At 33.9% G+C, this 20,141-nt stretch overlaps 1 protein-coding gene across 1 annotated transcript in view; it reads left to right on the forward strand.

Annotated features, from left to right (window-relative positions):
* COL4A5 (collagen type IV alpha 5 chain) overlaps nt 1-20,141 on the forward strand; it is a 225,583-nt gene that overhangs the window by 178,823 nt on the left and 26,619 nt on the right. Inside the window, exons 37-41 of the mRNA XM_001490419.6 lie at nt 11,046-11,172; nt 14,004-14,084; nt 14,937-15,035; nt 15,583-15,633; nt 17,133-17,318. Coding sequence (XP_001490469.1) covers nt 11,046-11,172; nt 14,004-14,084; nt 14,937-15,035; nt 15,583-15,633; nt 17,133-17,318 — 544 coding nt within the window. The remainder of the gene's footprint in view (nt 1-11,045; nt 11,173-14,003; nt 14,085-14,936; nt 15,036-15,582; nt 15,634-17,132; nt 17,319-20,141) is intronic.

Raw genomic sequence — 20,141 nt, forward strand, 5'->3', positions numbered from 1 at the left:
TCAGTTCTATTAGGCACAGGCAGTCCTTGCTTTGTACAGTTCTGATATGCACAAATTTGTTACCACAATGTAATTAAATAACATCAGTCCACAATAACATGGTTCAAATTTAAGTTATGGTGGTATACCAGCTCTTCAATCCAAAAATCACTATGCAAATAACAGCCATGCATCGGTGAACATTCTTTTCACGTCATTCAAATTTTGTCAGTGATCATCACTGTGAGTCTGTTATTCCCTTCACACACTGACAGCAAAGCATGTAGTTGTGTTGCCTCTTTGTCTCATTGGTAAACCAGTGTGAAATTTAACAAAAGTAGACAATCAAAAGAGAAAATTGACCAACAAAGATGGAAGTGAAGCAAAAAAATGAAAAGTGATAACTCTGGAAGTGAAATTCAAATCTAATGTAAATGGAGTTATAGATGAAATAGCCAACCATAGGAATGTTGACACTGCCACCATTTGAGAGACTTTAGATATGCAGCCAAGGAAGTTAGTGAAGGTGAACTTATCAACATACGACTTTTCTCTATATGTGTATAACTGACCTGAAGAAGGATTGTAATATTTTTAGAAAAACTTTTTAAAAATCATGGAACAATCGTATTTTCCCCACTGATTATTAAGATCTCTTTATATGGTCTAAGCTTGAATTTTCATTTTTATATTACCATACAACTGTGCTAAGTGAGGAGTGCCTATATTATAAAGGGAGAGTAAAATAAAAGTTTCAGGAAACATAATAGCATGATTGGGGGATGTCAAGCATAAGAAAAAATTTTATATTTAGTGAGTTGTTAAGAAATAAAGATAGTGGTAAAAGGTCGGATAAGTAGTTTGTTTTATAAATGACACAGTTTATGAGAGAGTGCCCTTGTTAGTCAAAATCATAATTAATATACAACAGTGAAAACCCTGGACAGGGAATCAGTAGGCAGAAGTTTGAGTCCTGAGTTTGTCTACATGACCTTGTAAGTTACTTAATTCTTTTGTATCTTCATTACTTTGTCAATAAAATAGAAAGAATCATTATCCTACCTATTGCACAGTTACTGTAGGGTTTCAACTAGATTAAAAAAACACTTCATAAATTATAAAGCACTCTATACATAGTATTTATCTCTGAAATGAGAGGGCAGGACTAAATGGTATCTAAGATTTCTGCTACCCTTAAATTTAATGACTCTGTGGAACTATATGAATTTGTAACATTCTTTTAATATGGCATAATGTTTCTAATCTCCGTTAATCCTTCTTAAAGTCTAATCACACTACAGATTGAAAGCAATCCCTGTCATAATCCCAGATGACTTTTTTTGATGAAATTGACAAACAGATCCTAAAATTCATATGGAAATGTATGGGAACCAGAGTAGTCAAAACATTCTTGAAAATAAAACAATGGATTTGGAGGACCCACCCTTATAGATTTCAAAACTTGCTATAAAACTACAATAATCCAGACTGTTTAAGACTGGCATAGGATATATATAAGGATCAATTGAATAGATTAGAGACCAGAGATAAACCCATCCATTTTTGGTCAACTGATTTTCAAGCAATTAAAAGAGGCAAGAAAATTCTTTCCAACAAATAATGCTCGAACAAGAGGATATCTATATGCAAAAGAATGAATTTGCACCCCCTACCTCATTTCATACACAAAAATTAACTCAAAGGGAATCATTGACCTAAATATAAGAACTAAAACTATGAAATTCTTAGAAGAAAACATGACTAAATCATCATGACCTTGACTTAGGCTAATGATTACTTAGATATGATACCTAAAGCACAAAGAACCAAAGAAAAAATAAATTGGACTGTATTAAAATTTTCAAAATTTTTTCCTGCAAATGATATCATCAAGAAAGTAAAAATATAACCCACAAAAAGTGAGAAAATATTTGCAAAGTATATATCAGATATTTGTATCTAGAATATATAAGGAGCTCATAATTCAATAAGAAAGCAAATAAATCAGTTTTTAAAATGGATAAAGTCAATTGGATCTAACAGACATATAGAGAACATTCCATGCCATAACAGTGGAGTATACACTTTTACAAGTGCACAAGGAACATTCACTAGAATATATCATATGTTAGGCCACAAAACAAGTTTTAGTAAATTTTAAAAGATTGAAATCATACAAAGTGTCTTTTCCAATCACAGTAGAATGAAAACTGGAAATCAACAGCAAAAGCAAAACTGGAAAATTCCAAATATGTAGAAATTAAACAACATACTCTTAAACAACCAGTGGGACAAAGATGACATCACAAGGGAAATTAGAAAATATCTTGAGACAAGCCAAAGTGAAAATGCAATACACCAAAACTTACAGGATGCAGCAAAAGCAATGTAAAGAGAGAAATTTATAGTGTAAGTGCTTACATTAAAGAAGGAAGATCCTAAATCAACAATTTAACTTTACACCTTCAAGAACTAGAAAAGGAGAAACAAACTAAACCCAAAGCTGGCAGAAGGAAGACAATAATAAAGATTAGAGCAGAAACAAATAAAATAGAGAATAGAAAAACAATAGAGAAAATCAATAAAGAGTTAGTTCTTCAGAAAGATCAAAAAACTGAAAACTCCTTAGTCAGCCTGGCTAAGAGAAAAAGAGAGAAAACTCAAATAGCTAAAATTACAAATAGGGCCAGCCCAGTGGCGCAGCAGTTAAGTTCGCACATTCCGCTTCATTGGCCCGGGAATTGCCGGTTTGGATCCTGGGTGTGGACATGGCACTGCTTGGCAAGCCATGCTGTGGCAGGCGTCCCACATATAAAGTAGAGGAAGATGGGCACGGATGTTAGCTCAGGGCCAGTCTTCCTCAGCAAAAAGAGGAGGATTGGCAGCAGATGTTAGCTCAGGGCTAATCTTCCTCAAATAAATAAATAAATAAATAAAATAAAGTTACAAAAGAAAGAGGGGACATTATCACCACTTTTATGGGAAAAAAAATTCTAAGACAGTACTATGAACAAGTGTACACCAACAAATTGAATAATTTTTAAATGGAAAACTTCCTAAAAACACACAATCTACCAAGACTGAAGTATAAAGAATAGATTTTCTGAATAGATCTATAGTCACTATGCAGATTGAATCAGTAATAGAAAACTTCACACCAAGAAAAGCCCAAGGTCAGATGGCTTCACTAGTGAATTCTACCAAACATTTAAAGAAGAATGAACACCGGTTGTTCTCAAGCTCTTCCAAAAAACTGAAGAGGAAAGAACACTTCTGAACTCATTCTATCATGCCAGCATTACCCTGATTCCAAGCCCAGACAAAGACACGATGAGAAAAGAAAACTACCGACTAATATCCCTTATGTATATTGATGTAAAAAAAACTCAACAAAATACTAGTACGCCATATTCAACTGAATATTAAAAGGACTGTACACTGTGATCAAGGGAGATTTCTTCCCGGAATGCAAGGATGCTTCAACATACAAAAATCAGTAATATAATACATCACATTAAAAGAATAAAAGGAAAAACCCACATGATAATCACAATGAAAGCAGAAAAAGCATTTAACAAAACTCAACACTCGGTTATGATTTAAAAAAAAAAAACACTCAACAAACTAGTGATAGAAGGAAACTACCTGAACATAATGAAGACTATTTATGAAAAACCCACAGCTAATATCATACTTGATGGTAAAAGACTAAAGGCTTTTCCTCTAAGATCAGGAACAAAACAAGGATGCAAATTCTAGTCACTTCTATTAAACATAGTACTGGAAGTTCTAGCCAGAGCAATTAGGCAAGAAAAAGAAATAAAATGCATCAAAATTGGAATGGAAGAAGTAACTTATCTCTGTTCACAGATGATGTAATCTTATATGTAGAAAATTCTAGAAATTCTACACAAAAAACTAATTAGTTAAAAACTAATAAACAAATTCAGCAAAGTTGCAGGATAAAAACTCAAGATGCCAAAATCAGTTGTGATCCTGTACACTAACAATGAACAATCCTAAAAGGATATTAAGAAAATAATTCCATTTACAATAACATCAAAAAGAGGAAAATACTTAGGAATAAACTTAACCAAGGAGATGAAAGACTTGTACAGTGAAAACTAAAAAACATTGCTGAAATAAATTAAAGAAGATAAATAAATGGAAAGACACCCTGTATTCATGGATCAGAAGATTTCATGTTGTTAAGATGTTCATACTACCCAAAGCAATCTACAGATTCAGCACAATTCCTATCAAAATTCTAATGGCATTTTTTTGAGAAATAGAAAAATTTATCCTAAAATTCATGTGGAATCATAAGGGATCCCAAATGGCCAAAACAATTTTGAAAAAGAATAACAAAGCTGGAGGCATTACACTTCCTGATTCCACACTATATTACGAAGATACAGCAATGAAAACTGTGGTACTGGCATAAAGACAGAAAAATAGACCAATAGAATAAAAAAAAGAACCCAGAAATGAACCCTCACATATATGGTCAAATGATCTTCTACAAGAGTGCCGAGATCACCCAATGTGGAAAGGACAGTCTCTTCAACAAATGGTGTTTGGAAAACTGGATGCCTGCATGCAAAATAATGGAATCAGACCCTTTCCTTTCACCATATGTAAAACTTAACTCAAAATGGATTAAAGTCTTAAACATAAAACCCAAAACTATAAAACTCCTAGAAGAAAACATGAGGGGAAATCTTCATGACATTGGATTTGGCAGTGATTTCTTGGATATGATAGAAAAAGCATAGGCAACAAAAGAAAACATAGATAAATTAGATTACATAAAAAGTGAAATCTTCTGCACATCAAAGGACACAATCAACAGAGTCAAAAGGCAGCCCAAGGAATGGGAGCAAATAGTTATAAATCATTATCTGGTAAGGGATTAATTTCCATACTATATAAAGAACTCCTACAATTCAACAACAAAAACTAATAATCCAATACAATAAAAGGCAGAGGGCTTGAATAGACCTTTCTCCAAAGAAGATATGCAAATAGTCAATAAGCACATAAAGTGATGCTCAACCTTGCAAACCATTAGGGAAATCCAAATCAAAACCACAGTGAGATTTGATGAACAAATGGGTGTTATCCTTTTCCTCACACTTAATTCTGAACACATTTTAAGTAATTATGTGTTGCATAGTTACTAGAACTGCACCTACCATTTTATAGCCATTTTTGGCTACATTGGGCAAATGTTTGGAACAATTTGCTATTATTTCTTCTTTGGGTAGTAAAGAATACCATAGAGCCCCATTATCTTATAAACTTAGTTCATATTCTTTTTCTCTAAGTTCATTGCCTTACACATACTCATTGAATCTCATGTACTGTTTTTTGACCTGCTCAGGCAGCTTTGAACCATTATTTATCAATTTGTCCCTGTTTGCTAAAAAAATTTCACTATCTGGGAGAACTAAGTAGTGTGCAAACTTTAAGATCTTCTTGTATACTCACTTTTCTATATCATTTATTAAAATGTTAAATAAAAGTATCTCTGCATCTGCTCTTTAATTTTCCTATTAATATTTCATAGCCAAAGAAGAACCTATGTATGGCTTTGTTCATGGTTCTTTACTCTCCAAAAATAGGTAGAGCTGTAGAAAAATTTATCAATTATTTGGCAACCACAACTTCCAACTGATTGGACTACTGTTGTAATATTCCTCTTGCCATAAAGCAGTGTATGGTTTTTACCCTTTCTCACCAAATATTTTCAACTTGTTGTCCTGGTTTTTTTCTCGTGGCAATGCTTCTTCAGTTTTACAAAGGAATGCAATAACAAATAAGATTAGCTTTCTCACCAACTTTGATATGTTGTATTCTGTAAAAAGAGGCAAAACAGATATTTTATTCTGTGTCTTTGGTTATAGCATGGATGGAAGAGAAGATGCTATAAGAAAGAGATAGTAGAGAATGACTATGATCCAAATACTCTTAGATTACCAATTTGATTTTAACAGCAAACAAGATATCAAATTGACACCTTTTTCTACATGGACTGCATGTTATACAACACAGTGACCTTGAAAGCAGTTCTAGTTTTAGGCTTGTTAAAAAGCATTCTAGTCTTCCATTGTTACTGCATTTGTTAGGTAGTTTCACAGTGTTAAATCTGACTCATTAGGGATGACACATTCCATTTTCATAATTATTTCACAGCTCCCTGCAAACAAATGTCCAGGACCAGATGGCTTTGCTGGTGAATTCTACCAAACATTTAAAGAATTAATACCAATCCTTCTGAAACTCTTCAAAAAATACAAGAGGAAAGAACACTTCCAAACTCATTTTACAAGGCCAGCATTAACCTGATATCAAAACCAGACAAGGATGCCACAAGAAAAGAAAATTACAGGTTAATATTCCTAATGAACATAGATGCAAAAGTTCTCAGTAAAATATTAGCAAACCAAACTCAACAATACATTGAAGGGATGATACAACATGATCAAGTGGGATTTATTACAGGGAGGCAAGAATGTTTCAACATCTACAAATCAATCAGTGTGATGTACCACATTAACAAAATGAAGGATAAAACTTGTATGATCATCTAAGTTGGGGCCAGCCCCATGGCCTGGTGGTTAAATTCAGCACACTCCATTTTGGCGGCTTGGGTTCAGTTCCTGAGTGGAAACCTACAGCACTCCTTGGCAGCCATGCTGTGGCAGTGACCCACATTCAAAGTAGCAGAAGATTGACACAGGTGTTAGCTCAGGGTGAATCTTCCTCAAGCAAAAAGAGGAAGATTGGCAATAGATGTTAGCTCAGGGTAATCTTCCTCAGCCAAAAAAAAAAAAAAAAATCATATGATCATCTCGATAGTTTGACAAAATCCAACATCCATATATGATAAAAAAAATCTCAACAAAGTGGTTACAGAGGGAACATACTTCAGCATAATAAAGTCCATATATGACAAGCCCATAGCTAACAGCATACTCAAAGGTGAAAAGCTGAAAGCTTTTTCTCTAAGATCAAGAATAAGACAAGGATGCCTAATCTCACCACTTTTATTCAACATGGTATTGGAAGTCCTAGCCAGAACAATTAGGCAAGAAAAAGAAATAAAAGCCATCTCCAAATAGGAAAGGAAGGAGTAAAACTGTCACTATTTGCAGGTGACATAATATTACATGTAGAAAACTCTAAAGACTCCACCAAAAACTGTTAGAACTAATAAATTCAGTAAAGTTGTAGGATACAAAATCTATGTAAAAAATCTGTTGTGTTTCTATACACTAATAACAAACTAGAAAGAGAAATTAAGAAAACAATTTCATTTACAATTGCATCATAAAGAAGAAAATACCTAGGAATAAATTGAATCAAGGAGATGAAAGACCTGTATACTGAAAACTACAAGACAATGATAAAAGAAATGGAAGAAGATACAAACAAATGGAAAGATATTCCATGATCATGAATTGAAAGGATTAACTTTGTTACAATGTCTGTACTACCCAAAGCAATTCAATTGCTACAGATTCAATATAATCCTTATGAAAATTTCAATGATGTTATTCATAGAAATAGAACAAACAATCCTAAATTTGTGTGGAACCATAAAAGATCCTGAATAGCCAAAGCAATCTTGAGAAAGAAGAACAAAACTGGAGGCATCACACTCCCTGATTTCAAACAATATATTACAAAGCTATAGTAATCAAAACTGTGTGCTATTGGCATAAAAACAGACACATAGATCAATGGAACAGAATAGAGAGCTGAGAAATAAACCTGCGTATATATATGGTCAATTAATTTACAACAAAGGAGGCAAGAATATACAATGGGGAAAGGGCAGTCTCTTCAATAGGTGGTGCTGGGAAAACTGGACAGCCACACACAAAAGAATGAAACTCAACCACTATCTTATGCCATACACAAAAGTTAATTCACATCAAAGATTTGATCATAAGACCTGAAACCATAAAACTCCTGAAAGAACACACAGGTGGTAAGCTCCTTGACATCAGTCTTGATGGTGAGTTTTTGATTTGACACCAAAACAAAGGTAACAAAAGCAAAAATATACAAATGGGGCTATAACAAACTAAAAAGCTTTTGCACAGCAAATGAAATCAACAAAATAAAAAGGCAACCTACTGAATGGGAGAAAATATTTGCAAATCATGTATCTGATAAGGGATTAATATCCAAAATATATAAAGAACTCATACAACTCAATAGCAAAAAAAAAATCTGGTTAAAAAAACAGGCAGATGATCTGAATAGGCATTTTTCCAAAGAAGACATACAAGTGGCCAACAGACACATGAAAGGGTACCTAACATCACTAATCCTCAGGGAGATGCAAATCAGAACCATGATGAGATATCACCTCACACCTGTAAGAATGGCTATTATCAAAAAAAAAAAAAAAAACCCAGGAGATAACAAGTATTGGCAAAGATGTGGAGAAAAGGGGACCCTTGTGCACTGTTGGTGGGGATATAAATTGGTGCAGCTGCTGTGGAAAACCGTATGTAGGTTCCTCAAAAAATTAAAAATAGAACTACCATATGATCCAGCAATTCCACTTCTGGCTATTTATATGAAGAAAATGAAAATACTAATTTGAAAAGATACATGCACCCCCCCCCCCATGTTCATTGCAGCATTATTTACAATAGCCAAGATATGGAGGCAACCTAAGTGTCCATCAGTGGATGAATGGATAAAGAAATTGTTGCATGTGTGTATAATGGAATATTAATAAGCCATAAAAAATGAAATCTTGCCTTTTGCAACAACATGGATGGACTTTGAGAACATTATGCTAAGTGAAAGAAATAAGAGAAAGACAAATACCCTATGATCTCACTTATGTATAGAATCTAAAAATAAAATAAGGAAAATTTTTAAAAACCAAGCTCATGGATACAGAAAACAGATTGGTGGTTTCCAGAGGTGGGTAGCAGGTGGGGAGTGGGCAAAATGAGTGAAGGGGGTTATAAAGTACAAACTTCCAACTATAAAATAAATAAGTCATGGAGATATAATGTATAGCATGGGGACTATAGTTAATAATACTATAATTTATCTTGAAAGTTGGTAAGAGAATAAACCTTAAAATTTTCATTATAAGAACAAAAATTTTGTAACTATGTATAGGGATGGATGTTAACCAGACTTATTGTGGTGATTGTTTCACAATATATACAAATATCGAATCATTATGTTGTATACCTGAAACTAATATAATGTTATATGTCAACTATATCTAAATTTGAAAAGAACCATATCAAAGCTTATCATCAGAACGAGTATAGATATTTATGATTTAAGTGTATTAAAGTCATGTCTAGCTTTGGCTAGAAGTGTAAACAGACTAGAATTTTCCTTTCTCAGAGCGATTGACAGGATTCCTGGCAAGTTTGTTGACTTTCTGAGTAGGCTCTTTGCTCACTTCTTGCTTAGCTTTTTTGAAGGTTACTGTTTTTCTCTGCAAGTGTATTGATATAAAAGCTTAGATAAAACTTAAACTAGCTTTTAACTAAATTTAAACTAAATTTTAGTCCTTTCCAGAAGCCCAAGTGAGATATTTATTTATTATTCTTTTTACAACTTACTTGGTTTGAAGGAGTAGGGCCATAAGGTGGTGAGAACTGTGTTAGGGAACAAGTGCTGGTTTAAATTATAAATTGGGGTTATTTGTAGAATTTAACATACTTTATCATAAATTATTAGGTGTTGGTCTACTGACTTTCATCTTTACAATTAGCAGAATATTGGAATTTTCTTCTTGTTTTCTATTTTGGTATATAAATGTCATTGGTTCATGAATAACAAAAAGAATCCTAACAGTTTATTTAAAACTTTTCTGTGTAAATATCTAAGATGGAACCAATTCAATCCAAAATTTAATTGTATATTATGTGTATGAAAATGTGCTAAATTTTTGATTTATAGGGTTCAGACAAAAATATATATATTCCTAGCCCAAGATTCTTAATTGTTTTTAAAAAATTGGATGCAAGGAGAAAAAGCATTCATTTAAAAAGCTTTTACCATAATGCAGAAACACTTGAGTCATAAATAGATGATCTTGTTCACCTAGGCAAGCATACGCACTAAATGAAGACAGAAATATTCAGTAGGTGCTATTGAGCAGTAACACTTTGTTCGAGGGATCATGATCCTCATAAGCAGAGCAGTGAACACTGTGGTAGATTTAGAGTTATGGCATATGTTCTCATTGTTGTTGGGAAAAACATTTTAATTGTGAAAGTGTGTATGAATTCTTTTAAGGCTCTATTAGAAACAAACATAATGCAAATGTTAATTGAGTTAAAATGGTTATATATGAATTGTCTGACCCCAAAGAAATTTTCAGTGTAGTTGAAGAGTTAAGACATACATATGTGAAACCATTATAGACATGACAGAATAAGAACCTACCCTAAATTCTTAGAGTAACCTCTCTTTGTCCTGGTAGGCTTCATGGAGGAAATGAGATTTGAGATATCCACTAAAGAATTGATAAACTGCTTCATGTTACAATGAAATTTACCTTTTGCAGTAGAACCTACTGTAGCTATTGTTTGACATGCTTATTATAAGCAATGAATTTCATTGTAGCACACTAGGGATGACGATCAGAGGTTCTGAAGTTACACTGTCTAAATCCAAATCCAGATCCACCACTTACGAACTGCATCACTTTAAAATGGGGATAATAATAGGTTCTTTCTTAGAGGGTTTTTAAGGATTAGTGAGAATAATACATCCACATATTGTGGGAATGGCATGAGCTCTGGAGTCTGGCAGACCTCGGTTCAAATGCCAATTCTGCCACTTATTGGACCTTACACACTTGAGTTTTCCAAGATTCAGTTTTCTCATTTATAAATGGAGATGATAAAGCCTAACTCAAAGGGCTGTTGTCATGATTAAGTGAAGCAATTTATGTAAAGCACTTAGCAGAGTGCCTGACAGGCAGCAAAAGCTCAGTAAATAATGTTGTGTTGTTACACAATCTAAGTCATGTTGAGACTTCAGTTTTATCTTTTTCTTCATGTTTTTAGGGTGAACCTGGTCTGCCTGGATACCCAGGTAACCCTGGTATCAAAGGTTCTCTGGGAGATACTGGTTTGCCCGGATTACCAGGGACCCCTGGAGCAAAAGGACAACCAGGCCTTCCTGGATTCCCTGGTAATATTACTTTTCTTAAATGCTTCCTTCTCCCCTTTCTTACCTACTCTAACCCATATCACAGAGCAACTTATTTGGCAGACTTCTATTCTGTTTCCCAAGAAGATACTGACTAGCAACATAACCTTGAACTAGCTATTTAACTTTTCTTTGCCCCAATTTTTTCATGTATAAAATCAGAATGAGTATTACCAACTCTGCAGGGCAATATCCTGTGGGCAGAGGGAATATTTGGTGGAGCATTCTTCAATCTTTGACTGCTTGCCAGAAGTCAATTAAGAGGCCTTACTATATTCATAGGTGATAATGTACACTGCCAAGCCCTAGTCTGCTGCTGATTCTCTTAGGAAGTTGTACTCAGGCACACAGCGGGTGGCTGTTGGTAGAACAAACATGCAGTTCATTCAAATGACAAGGACTGAGTCATGCAAGTAGGGGGACTTAGCACTATAGTCAAGTAGATAGCCTGATTTAGGTCATTATAGTACCTGTTCTGTTTATGCTTGCATTTAATTTTTGTTTGTTTGTTTTGGATTGCATAGTGGCATGGATAGAGTGGGCCTTCGGGTATCTTTTCCTTAACCTTTTTATTGAAATGTAACATAGGTACAGTAAAGTGTACAAAACTATAGATGAGTTTTTACATATGTATATATTCATGTACCCACCATACATATCAAGACATAAAATATTTCCCTGATCCCATAAACTTTACCCATGCCCCTTCACAGTGAAACCCACACTCCCTACTCCCCACCCCCAAGAAATCACTTCTATGACTTCTATCACCATCAATTAATTTTGCCTGATTTTTAAATTCATATAAATAGATTCATATAGTATATATCCTTGTGTCTGGCTTCCTTCACCCATCATTATGTCTGTAAGATTCATTTATCTTGTTCCATGTGTCAGTAGTTTTATCATTGCTCTGTAATATTCCGTTGAAGAAATACACCATAATCAATTACCCATTCTCCTGTTGATGGACTTTTGGGTTGTTTCCAGTTTGGGACTACTAAGAAAAAAGATGCTATTGACATTCTTTGACATGTCTTTTGGTGGACATAAGTACTTATGTCTCTTAGACAAATACTTAATAGGAAAATTACTGAATCTTAGGGTAGGTGTACATTTAACTTTAATAGATGGTGATAGTTTTCTAAAGTAGTTTTATGAATTACAGTCCCATCTGCAAGATATGAAAGGTCTGTGGATGGCTCCTGGTAGCTTGCCATGGTTGTATAGTGGTTAGTACTTTGCATTGTGAAATGTCTAGTTGCCCATATCCTCCCCTCACTTGGTATTGTCAATCGTTTTAATTTTAGCTATTCTTATGGGTATATAGAAGTATCTCATTGAAATACATTTTTCTAATGAACGACAATATTAAACACCTTTTCATATACTTATTGGACATCTGGATAGCATCTTTTTTGAAGTGCGTGCTCTAAGTTTTTTTGCACATATTTTCTTGGGTTGTTTGCCATTTTTCTTGCTGACTTAGAACATTTCTTTATATATTCTGAATATGAGTCCTTTGTCAGATACAGGTATTACAAACGTGCTCTTCCTGTCTCACTTTTGCCTTTCACTCTCTTAAAGCTGTTGTGTGATGAACAAAAGTTGTTAATTTTAATCAAGTCCAAATTATCAATCTTCTTTCATAGTTAGTGCTTTTTGTGTCCTATTCAAGAAATATGTGCCTACTCTATTTTATGGAAATATTCTTCTAATTTTTTCTATAACCTTGATGTTTAAGCATTTATGTTTAGCTTTGTGATCTTTCTTGAATAAAAAATATTTTTATGGTTGTGAGGTAGAAGTCAAGGTGAATTTTTTTCTCTACAAATATCCAATTGCTCCACACTGTTTTTTTTTTCTTTTAAATAACCTGAGTTCTTCTATTCTTCTGCTTATCAAAAGCCATCATTAAGAAAATGAATAGAGAACCACAGACTAGGAGTAAATACTTGCAAAATATATATCCAACAAATGATTGATATTTGGGATATATCAAGAACTTCTATAACTCAATAATAACAAGATGTACAATGCAATGATTTTAAATGGGGAAATCTTTGAACAGATATTTCACAAAAGTTATATGGATGACCAATAAGCACATAAAAAGGTGATCAATATTACTATCCATCAGAGAAATACAAATTAAAACCACAATGAAGTAGAAGTACATTCTTACCAGAATGGCTATTAAAACAACTGATAATACCATATGTTGTACAAGGATCTGGAGCAACTGGAATTCCAAAACATTATTGTTGTGAGTATAAAATGATTTGGAAGACTTTTTTTAATAAAACACAACATACACCTACTCTTTGACTCAGCAGTTCCACTCCTATCTAGGTATTTATCTAAGATAAATTAAGACGTATGTCCACAAAAATAGCCATGCAACAATATGCATAGCAGAGTTACTCATAATAACTGAAAACTAGAAAGAGACCAGGTTTCCATAAATAGAATAGATATTCATAATAGCTAAAGCCTGACAACAATCCAAATGTCCAACGACAGATGAAAGGATTTAAAAAAAAAGAATATCCCTACAATGAAATCTTACCAATTTTACCAGTGTAATATGGTGGTGATCATTTTTATTATGAATGTATAATAATGCCAGCCTCTGAATAAATAAATTGAAAACTTAAAATTATTCTTAGAAATATCCAACAAACACCCACACATTTTTGGGTTTTCTTTCTACTTACTATTTCTATGCTAACACTATAAATTGTAAACCTGAATTGTAGCTCTCAAAGCAATGCAGTTTGTCTTGTGTCATTAAATTGAGCTCTTTACTCTAGGAACCCCAGGCCTTCCTGGACCAAAAGGTATTAATGGTCCTCCTGGGAACCCTGGCCTTCCAGGAGAACCTGGTCCTGTAGGTAAGCATGAAAAATAGGGATTTGCTGTTCTGTAAAACTAAGGCTCGGCCACCCCCAGTGGCCTAGTGGTTAAGTTCAGCATGCTCTGCTTTGGCAGCCTGGTTCGGTTCTCAGGCACGGACCTAGGACCTACACCACTAACAGAGCGGCCATGCTGTGTTGGCAGCCCACATACTGAAAAATAGAGGAAGATTGGCATGGATGTTAGCTCAGGGCGACTCTTTCTCAGCAAAAAAATACAAACAAAAACTAAAGCTCATATTCATTTGGGGAAAGTTAAATCATTTCTGGGAGCTGTGAACATTTTCAAGACAAGGAAACATGGTGATCATTCACTTAGCACAGCTTATTAGGTACAAAGTGGACAACTCAATAAAAATTACTATTATGAGACCTTATTTGGGGGGCTCACTTTTTCCAAAGAGAGTTATTTTAACTATCCTATAATAGTACTTAAAAGCTCTGGAAGTTTTTTTTTAGAATGGCAAGGTATAGCACTTTTGTTTGCTTACTGAATTTTAAAGCAAATCACTTCTCTTGAAACCATACGAGGCGTATAATGCACCCCACCCCATCCCCCACACCTCCCTCTCTTGGATATTCCACAGCTAGATTAAAATGAGAAACTGAAAGTTTTTGGATGAGTGAATGATAAGGTTGTTCCTTATTCTCATTATCCTTTATTTCCTTTTGCTTTTTTTTCCACAAAATTTCATGATTTAAAGGAGCGTCTCAGAGGCACTTTGTGTCTTTTGGGTAGAACTGTTTGAAGCTGGTATGGAAAGAATGGGAAATATGGAAGGAAAATGGAATTGAGAAGATAAGTGTAACCTGCTGTACTCTGTTCTTTAGGTGGTGGAGGTCGTCCGGGGCCACCAGGGCCTCCAGGTGAAAAAGGCAAACCAGGTCAAGATGGTATTCCTGGACCAGCTGGACAGAAGGGTGAACCAGGTGCTGTGTTTTTTCATTGTTCCTAATTTTCTAATTTCCTCCTTGTCTGTTTTAACTTTTGCCCTTTTTTACCTGCAATGAAATTATATCTTCTTTCTTCCCCTCTAAGCTACCACACACTTCCCCCTTCCTAATTGCTTTCTTCTACTCTGTCCTAAGAATATTACCTCACATTTATCAATCAAGTTGTCTCCCTCTTATGAAAAACTCCATATCCTTTCTTGCCCAGTTTTTCGTGTCAAGAAGTTACCCAGCTTTTTTCAACTTCTCTGGATGACCTCCTTTCACTATGGGATCTATATTCCATTTATATATATATTCATATGATATAAGTATATAAAGATATAGTAACACTCATCACAAATAGAATACACCTTTTTATAGTTTTCACATGTTAGAATTATAGTTCCATGTTGGAACTAAATCTTCTGCATGTTTCGTATAATATGTTTTAGCACTTAATAAAAACCCAAATGATCCAAAAATAATTTGTCCTCGTTTCAGTTATTATTATCTATTTGAGAGATTTTGGTTTATGCTCTGACAGGTCAACCAGGCTTTGGAATCCCAGGACCCCCTGGACTCCCAGGACTTTCTGGTAAACTTTAATAAAATATGCTAAATTGGTCCATAATAAGAGAATATTCTCCAGTACACTTATTTTTCCATCTCCATCATTTACTCTTATAAAATGCACATACAACCCTGGAAAACCCAAAGCTAGAGTTATATCTTAAAGCATTTCTTAATTATCAATTTAGTATAAGGAGTTGTACTATATAAAAATATATCCTTAAGGAAATTTACATGTAGATATCTCTTCATTAACTTTATAAATAAATGCTGAGGAAATGATAAAGAGAGCAAGCACAATTGTAGGAAGAAGTAGATCTCACTAAATTTTTTAAAACTCTTTTAAACTTAAAAAAAATTATTTTAGCCACTCTTTTCTTCCTATGGAATCAAAACCAAGGTATAAAAAAAAAAAGGGGGGCCGGCCCCCTGGCTGAGTGGTTAAGTGCGTGCACTCCACTGCGGTGGCCCAGGGTTTCACTGGTTTGGATCCTGGGTGCGAACATGGCACCGCTCGTCAGGCCACGGTTGAGGCGGTGTCCCTTGTGCCACAACTAGAAGGACCTGCAACTAAGATATACAACTGTGTACTGGGGGGAGGTTGGGGAGGTAAAGCAGAAAAAGAAAATGATTGGCAACAGTTGTTAGCTCAGGTGCCAATCTTTGGGGAAAAAAAACCAAAAAGGTAATATGAGGAAACTCTGTAGAAATATGTACCAATAATAAAAATGTCTCTTGAAAATTCCATCTTAATATATGTCTTGCACTTTGGATGAGTATGTGAGCACACACACATTTACCTTCCCTCACTTGTTCTTAGTCTCGTTGTAAGCACCAAATAGTTAATTGAATGAATGTGCCTACCGATATGTATGTTTGTGTTCTGAAATGAGCATTGGATATTCTATGGAGGCTGTTTTCAAACCACACACATATCTCCTAGAAATTCTAATATCCTTCTCATGATCCCAACATGAAAATGATTACTTTAATGTGCCACTATTATATTGCTCTCAGGTGTGTTGGTGGTGTAGAAAAAATGTTGAGAACAGTTGATCTGGATTTTCATTCTAAATCTTGGATAGAATAGTCTTTGGGGACGTATAGCAACCATGGAAGATCCATATCTTTCGTTAGTCTCAAAACATTTGTTTTAGGAGTTTCCTCCAGCCATCTCTAACCTATTCTTGCAGATATATTATACTTTTCTATTTTTTCTCTTTCTTCTCACAGCTACTGTTCATGTGACCACTGCTGTAATACAAAGTGTATCTTTCAGGATGCAAGCTATTATTGTTTCTATATTTCGATGCACACCCTAATAAACACTTCTGATAACAGATAAATATATATAATAGGAAGAATGGGTTTTCTTTGGATGGGTTGGGAATTTGGTGGGAGATAGAAATGACCCTAGTAAATTTCATTACTTGTTCTAATAAGTGTGAATAACTTTAACCTTACCTGCAAACCTAATACTCAGTATGGTTTAATGTGTTCTTTAATGTCACTTTACTTTCATAGGTCAAAAGGGTGATGAAGGATTGCCTGGCATTCCAGGAAACCCTGGACTTCCAGGTCCAAAGGGCGAACCAGGCTTTCAGGGTTTCCCTGGTGTTCAGGGTCCCCCAGGCCCTCCTGGTTCTCCAGGTCCAGCTCTGGAAGGCCCTAAAGGCAACCCTGGGCCCCAGGGTCCTCCTGGAAGACCAGGTATGTACATGAGTGGTAGGGGAATGGTCTATTTATTAGTCCATTTATTTCATTTTGCTGGCAGGTTATTTAGTCTTTAGGACTTTAGAATCTATAAGAACTTCTTGCAAGTAAATAGCTTTGCTTATACCTAGTTCCATGCATTTCCAGGGCATCTAATAATTCTTTTCAGTAATACCTTTCATGATTTACTTAAAGTTGAAGTAAAACAAACCAACTTGGAGAAAAAAAGTAAATAGTGGATTTATTAGTCTTTTTATTAAACGTAAAGCTATACTGATAACCTGGCAGCAAAATACCATCTGCATTTTTAATATGAGCTTCTCAGCATGTCATCACAGAAATCATTTTAGTGATCACCCAATAGATGCTTGTGGTCCATATCAAGTGTTGCTGTTTCTGTCACATGATCAGCAAATGTCACCAAGCACAATAAAAAAAATTTATCTTCTCTAGGAACTAGGCAATCAAATTTATCTTCAACATCACAGCATGATTAAATTGAATCGTGATCTCTTCATACCAATTTCATGTCTATACCTCATTTGTCTTGTGTTAAGTGCTCTAGTATTATCAATTTTGCATCCAGTGTTCACTTTTCATTTTGTATCTGTGCTGTGTCATTTCATTTTACTAAGTTTGGAGATGCTCATTTTCATCCTAGATTAATGTCGCTGAGCCCAATCACTGGTGATAGATTATGAAAAGATTTTTGATACTTGATATTCAGTTTTTATATTTCTAATAATTTAAAACTTGGTCTTCATTGATTTTTTTAAAAATAAGAGAAATTTGAGATTAAAGAAACAAAACCATTGTCTTTTTATCCTTTGAAAGTCTCTGACTCATTTTTTAAATGTATTTAAAAATGGAAATTTCCATTTAAATTACCATAAACTCTGAACTGATTGGAGTTAATTTTAATAAAATATGCTCTAAAAACATGAATTAAATAAGATCACATACTTTCTTCAGAGGATCACTTTCAAAACCAGATTTTATTTGATCTGACTTGATTGTTTATAGAGGGTGTTATTTGAAGTTTTACCTTCGTTTACTACTGAAGAAAACCAGTGAAAATCTTCTCAGCCATGTTAACTCTCTTGCATGTGATGCAAAGAATTGGCACAAATATCTTGCTTGGTTATGCATGTAATAATTCAAAGAAACCAAACTATTATCCTTTTTTTATATTTTAATCAGCACTGTGGTCATTTGTTCTTACTAGTAATGGAGCTCACTGTTGAACATTGCTTTTAAATATGTCAACATAAAGATTAGTCACAAAGGCACTTTAAAAAGTTACTGTTCCTAAAGAAATAATAACAAAAGTAATCAGAAGAACACACTCCTGATGAGTGTTTGTGACTTCTCAATTTGTTTATAAACTGAAAATTAAAATAAAGTTTGAAACCCAATTGCTCTTAAAATTGATTGTTTTTGTGACTATTATAAAAATGATTTTTGGCCTTTCAAAATATGTCACATGTGCTGTTTTTATTTTAGTGTTGGCGCTAAGTGGTGATAATTTGGTTTATATATAGATGCATGAATGTGAACCTTCAGAGTATTCTTTTACTGAATTAAAATTTAACTTGAAAGATGTTAGTATAATGCTTTAGTTTCTTGATATTTCTAACAATTTTGATATTTTTCCTTTTTGTTAATGATGACATTGGGCCTTGGTGAACTTTGATCCCTATCCAGGTCCTACAGGTTAGCTCCTTAACTTCAAAGTAGTAACTGCATGAAGTTTGAAACTTTTCTTATATTTTTATATATATTTATATGTCTGTGTGTATATATATTTATATATACATATATGTGTATGTATGTATATGTGTGTGTGTATATATATTCTCTATATATACCTATACCTAATGTTTTCAAGTGTTTGAATATATTTTAAGAGCATATGCCAATTCACTTCTTACATGTTGGTCTATCTATGAAAGTTGTCAGGAACTTGTCAAGTCCAGTGTTTTTATCTATTGTAATAACCCAAAATTACCTAATTAGGAAAGCCAGTTTAAGATTTTAAAATTCATATATTTGCATCATTTTTAGTTGAAAATTTATAGTACCCAAAAGTGTATTGTATAATATTTTACCTTTACCTTTAGAGAAGAGAGTATTCCTTATTTTTGTGTTATATCTGTTAATGTAAATGCAGTTGAACTATCCTTCAAAAAGGCATTATTTTTAAATAATAATAAGTATTATCAGATGTTTCAAATTTGCAATTCCTGACTTGCCATACCTCATGTAAGTTTTCAGATCATCCCATCTTCACATTTTGGGTTATCACAAAGTTCTAAATTCTACTGCTATGAAAATGGACTAATAGACACAGAGTAAAAGAAAAACAATCAATGCAACCAGTACAGATTAGAAGTTTTTTAATCTTATTTTCATCATACACATATAAACAGTACTCACCAAAGAACAGTTACCAAGAGCAACCTAATTGAAAATTGCTGATTCATAGTGAAAGATGTTCACCTAATCAGGAGTAAAAAGAACCACAAATATCTGAATGTGTTTATTATTATTCAATATAAATAGCCCTTTTCAAATTTCTAAGGAGGAACTAAAGGGGGAAAAAGTGACATTGGGCTTTGGTGAACTTTGATTCCTATCCAGGTCCTACAGGTTAGCTCCTTAACTTCAAAGTAGTAACTGCATGAGGTTTGAAATTTTTCTTATATTTTTGTATATATTTATATGTATGTGTGTATATATATTTATATATACATATATGTGTATGTATTTTCCTAAATGGATGTCATCGAAAAGATCACTCCTGAGTTCTGGCTATTGGGA

This window comes from Equus caballus, chromosome X (assembly GCF_041296265.1).
Source record: "Equus caballus isolate H_3958 breed thoroughbred chromosome X, TB-T2T, whole genome shotgun sequence".
NCBI classification, from domain to species: Eukaryota; Metazoa; Chordata; class Mammalia; order Perissodactyla; family Equidae; genus Equus; species Equus caballus.